The 4,376-nt window shown below is 40.7% G+C and overlaps 3 protein-coding genes across 3 annotated transcripts in view; 1 reads left to right on the plus strand and 2 right to left on the minus strand.

Annotated features, from left to right (window-relative positions):
• Positions 388–1,651, plus strand: LOC104733717 (uncharacterized protein At4g04775-like). The gene is made up of 2 exons (XM_010453273.2): positions 388–553; positions 647–1,651. The coding sequence occupies exons 1-2, from the start codon at positions 413–415 to the stop codon at positions 935–937; spliced, it is 432 nt and encodes a 143-aa protein (XP_010451575.1). The 5' UTR covers positions 388–412; the 3' UTR covers positions 938–1,651.
• Positions 1,427–2,814, minus strand: LOC104733718. Its single transcript, XM_010453274.1, has 2 exons — positions 1,717–2,814; positions 1,427–1,642 (listed from the first exon to the last, which is right to left on the minus strand). The coding sequence occupies exons 1-2, from the start codon at positions 2,812–2,814 to the stop codon at positions 1,427–1,429; spliced, it is 1,314 nt and encodes a 437-aa protein (XP_010451576.1).
• The window catches only part of LOC104732376, a 2,489-nt gene continuing 690 nt past the window's right edge, over positions 2,578–4,376 (minus strand). The window contains exon 2 of the mRNA XM_010451908.2: positions 2,578–3,599. Coding sequence (XP_010450210.1) covers positions 3,076–3,599 — 524 coding nt within the window. The 3' untranslated portion in view covers positions 2,578–3,075. The remainder of the gene's footprint in view (positions 3,600–4,376) is intronic.

The following is a 4,376-nucleotide window of genomic DNA, read 5'->3' on the forward strand; positions in this document are numbered from 1 at the left end:
ACCACACATGCCAACTATGATAAAGGACACTCAACTACATCACCTATATGTATTGCATGATCACATGTATGAAGTATATGATGTTATGTGCTCAACATCATACATATAGAATCTCGGTTTACCTGATCATTTACGCTGACGTTGACCTACCATTGACTCGTCGGAACCGAAAAAAAGACCCGATCGGATTATTGACCCGAACCCGAGACCTGACCCGGTTCAGATAATTGTTGGGTTTAGTTTTTGGGCCGAAATTTAATTAAAATTTAGGCCCATTAAAAAAACCCTGAAATTGATTCCATCGTTCTCTCTCACAAGTGAAACACGGTTTCTCGAAAACAAAGATATTCGAGTCAGTCGCTGTGAAAGGTCGAGTCGACTATTAGGGTTCTTAGTGTTCATCATTTCAAAGATGGAATTAAGCTCGGGATCCTCCAGTAACAGCAGATTTGGGGGGCGCAAAGTCTGTGATTGTGGATTGCCGGCAAAGATTTTCAAGTCTAAAACGGCAAGAAATCCACATCGAAAGTTTTATGGGTGTGAGTTGTACAAGGTATGTTCTTTAAGTGTTATTAAGAATGTTTAGGTGGTGAGATTTGTTGATTAAGAAGTCTCCAATTGAAGTCTCCAATTGATGTGTCTGTAGGAAGGTGGGAACGCTCATTGCAAATACTTTAGGTGGGTTGATGAAGAAGAGGTGAAAGGCTGGCCGAGACAAGCGTTGGTAGAAGCTGAAGCTGAAATTAACGAGAAGATTAAGATGATCAGTCAACTAAAATCGACAATTAAGGAGCTTCGTGGTGATTTGGAGAAGAAACAATTGGAGATATCATCAAAGAATGCTGAGATGGAAAGAATTGTGTATCGTCAACGCATTGTCATCACTGGATTGACAGGATTGCTTGTATGTGCTGTTGGAGCCATTGTTTTTGGCTGAGCATTGTTGTTGTTTGAATGAGCTTTGGTTGTAATGTCTTCGGTTAGTGGCTTTGTAATGCCTTCGGTTAGTGGCCTTGTAATGAATTTGTTGTTGTTTGTATGAATTTGGTTAGTGAATTTGGCTTTTGGTAAAGAATTTGTTTAGAAAAAGAAGTAGAACACTTGAACAATTACCAAATTAAGTGTTTAAAGTAACCAAATACATGCTCAAATTGACCAATAATGTATCCAAAAAACCAATCTGACCAACCTAACATGTCAACAATGTATCCAAAAAACCAACCTTACATGTGCCAATTACCAACCTAACATGTCAATAATGTATCCAAAAAACCAACCTCACATGTGCCAATGACCAACCTAACATGTCAATAATGTATCCAAAAAAGCAACCTGACATGTCAATATGTCATCCGATTAAAGTATGTCACCAAAACAGCCGATTAAAGTATTTAACCATCCAAAAAACCTTCTACAAATCAGTCCCTCATCCAAATAGCATCCTCTCGACCCAGCTTCTCTGTGGTGCGGATGAAGAAACATCTTGCACTTCAGGTTCTTCAGCTCGATGTCCAGCTTCAGGTTCTTCAGGTCCAGGTGCTTCCATTGCGGCAAATGCTGCTTCCATTTCAGATTGATCTTGAGCTTCCAATTGACCCGGTTCTCCATTTAATCTTATTCTCTTTGCCCTGCTCTCAGAAGACTATAGAAAGATATATAAGAAAACTACTATTAAAACATAACCAAAAGGAATAGAAAGATATGGTAGAGACATACTTCATGTGGACACCGTCTTGAATTATGACCCGCTTCACCACAGAGACCACAGTGCATAACTCTTCCTTCCCGACCAACTTTCTTGTCAGATTTCTTTTTGCGTGGTGATTCATTAAGACCTTTGATCCTTGCCTTGCCCTTAGGTCTCCCTGCAGGACGCTTGTAAGGCGGTGCAGCAATCCGTGGTCTTCCAGAGTCCTTCCAGAACTTAGGACCATTGACAGGCCTCAATCCTCTCCTATATGTCCCTTGCCATTTCTCAGTCAAGTAATAGTCTGACATATAGTCTTCTACCTCGTAATTCATCTCTCTGATCGCACATACAGCATGACGACATGGGATACCAGTCAAATCCCACTTCCTGCATGCACAAGTACGCGCACTCAGATTCACAAAGTATCCGGTGCCAAACTCAACAATCTCAAACTCGCCTCCTTTGCTTGTAATCATGGCACAATATTGAGCTTCATCACATGATTTCTCCAGCTCTTTTCTTGCTTTTTTTGTGTACTTTGCAGTTTCTTTTGCAGCAATAGTGGACCTGGTGGCAACCCTTTGCATAGCATCCCTCCTTATCAGCTCTAGCATCTGGACAAATGGCTTCCTCCTTGCAATTTTCAGTGTCCTATTATATGACTCGGTATGATTGTTGTGAGTATCCGCACAACAACAACCAACCCGAAAGAATGCTCTGCACCATGTACTTGGATCCTTCCTAAGTAGAGTTTGGCAAGATTGAGGATCAAACTCTTTGAAAATCGCCAAATTCTCCTTGTAATCAGCTTCATTGAAGCTGCTTGCAACTCTCCAGAACAGTGGCTTCAACATATCTGCCTTGTTTGATTTCTTCAAGGTAGAGTAGATGTGTCTAGCACAAGCTCGATGCTCTGCCATTGGTAATTCAGTAGCAACTCCGTGAATTAACCCTTTGTGCATATCCGATATGAGAGTGATGTTCTCACCCAGCCCCAACTCCAAGTCTGCTTTAATCTTCTTCACAAACCATTCCCAATTGGGATTGTTCTCACAGTCTACCACGGCCCATGCTATTGGAAAAATCTGGTTATTAGGATCCCTTCCAACAGCAGTAAGCATCATCCCATTTGAAGAGTTCTTCAAGAATGTTCCATCCAAACCTATGACTGGTCTGCAATTCTGCTTCCAAGCAGTCCTCAACGGCTCAAAGCAAATGTAAATTTGGTGGAATGCCTCACGACCATCAGCTCTTACTACTGTGTTGATCTCCACTGTAGTTTGAGGATTAGACCTAAAAGAAATCAAAAACTTATTAAGACAACCACGATAATAAACCAAATAAGAAATAAAAAATAATAAGACTAAGGCCAAAATCATATTAACTTACGTTATTAGATGAAGTTCATAGTCTCTTAATCTTGCGAACTGCTCATCACATTCGGCTTGCAGCTTATCAAATACACGTCTTCTTGCAACTTTTGCCTGGTTTGGTGAGATAATGATGTTGTACCTCCTCTTCATCTCATCTTTAATCTCTAGACCACTCATCTCTGGATCCCTCCTAATATCTTCAAGGAATAAATCAGCAATGACAGGAGTCTTTACAATTTCACATCGTCCTGTTGGATGGCATTGATGGTCGTAGTCATAGGTCTTCACCATCCATTTTCCGATAGGGTTCTCCACAGCACAATAAATTTTCCACCCACAGCCTTTTGCTTTACACTTTGCACCAAGCTTTTCCTTCTCCCACCTATCATACACAACATTCCGCCTAGTCTTCAATACATACTTGATCACATTCTTCTTAAACTCACTCCCACTGTTAAACACTTGCTTCAAACTAAACACACCATCAAGTAAACCACCTCTCTGCATCCTCTCTGTTTGTGCTTCCTCATCCCCAGATTCATCATCAGTTGCTGGATACACATCATCTTCATCCGGTATCTGCTCCTCGTAGTTTTGGTTGTTGAAAATTTGTATGTCCTCCTCAACAACCTCAGCCTCCTCGTCAACAATGTCAGCCTCAACATCTGACTCTGATGATTCAGATAAACATGCCTCCGAATTCTGACCTTCATCATTATCATCACACGCGACATCCTTGACAAGTTGTTGTGTTTCTTCTGTGATCTTTTCTCCTCCAATAGCCGTGTCTTTATTTCCAACCGCTCTTGTGTCTACACCTTCAACACATTCTCCTACTTCCTTCTCAAAATAGATATCTACTTCTCCCATCCATCGTCCTTTTGCAACCAATTTCTTCTTATTGGCATCCACATTCTCCCACAGAGGCTTCCTATCAGATAAATCCTCAAATGGTAGCTTGTACCACATCTTCCCAATGTGCTTAATTCGCTTCTCAAGCATACTCATCAATACATCTTCAAAGATTGTGACAGAATCCACCTCCAAAGTACAAACAACTCCATCAACGTAGTTTAACACACCATCCACCATCTTGAATTCCCCAGAATGGTGACATTTCACCTTTACAGATATTCTCGCACTACAAAGAAAAAAAAAAAAAACGGGTCAAAGTCAAAGTTCCCGATGACTATTTACAACTCTATGAGACAATACAACTCACACAAGACGGCAAAACTGCAAAATCCCGACACAAACACGAGGTGACTAATTTTTAATTGACAATACCACGAGAAAAGGAATCAAACAAAAAG

The sequence above is a fragment of the Camelina sativa genome, chromosome 12 (assembly GCF_000633955.1).
Source record: "Camelina sativa cultivar DH55 chromosome 12, Cs, whole genome shotgun sequence".
In the NCBI taxonomy this organism is placed as follows: domain Eukaryota; kingdom Viridiplantae; phylum Streptophyta; class Magnoliopsida; order Brassicales; family Brassicaceae; genus Camelina; species Camelina sativa.

Coding starts and splice junctions, on each gene's coding strand:
- LOC104733718 (XM_010453274.1), bottom strand. CDS start 2,814: ATGATGCTTACTGCTGTTGGAAGGGATCCTAATAACCAGATTTTTCCA. Junction 1,643..1,716: donor CAAGACGGTGTCCACATGAA/GTATGTCTCTAC, acceptor ATCTTTCTATAG/TCTTCTGAGAGCAGGGCAAA.
- LOC104733717 (XM_010453273.2), top strand. CDS start 413: ATGGAATTAAGCTCGGGATCCTCCAGTAACAGCAGATTTGGGGGGCGC. Junction 554..646: donor ATGGGTGTGAGTTGTACAAG/GTATGTTCTTTA, acceptor ATGTGTCTGTAG/GAAGGTGGGAACGCTCATTG.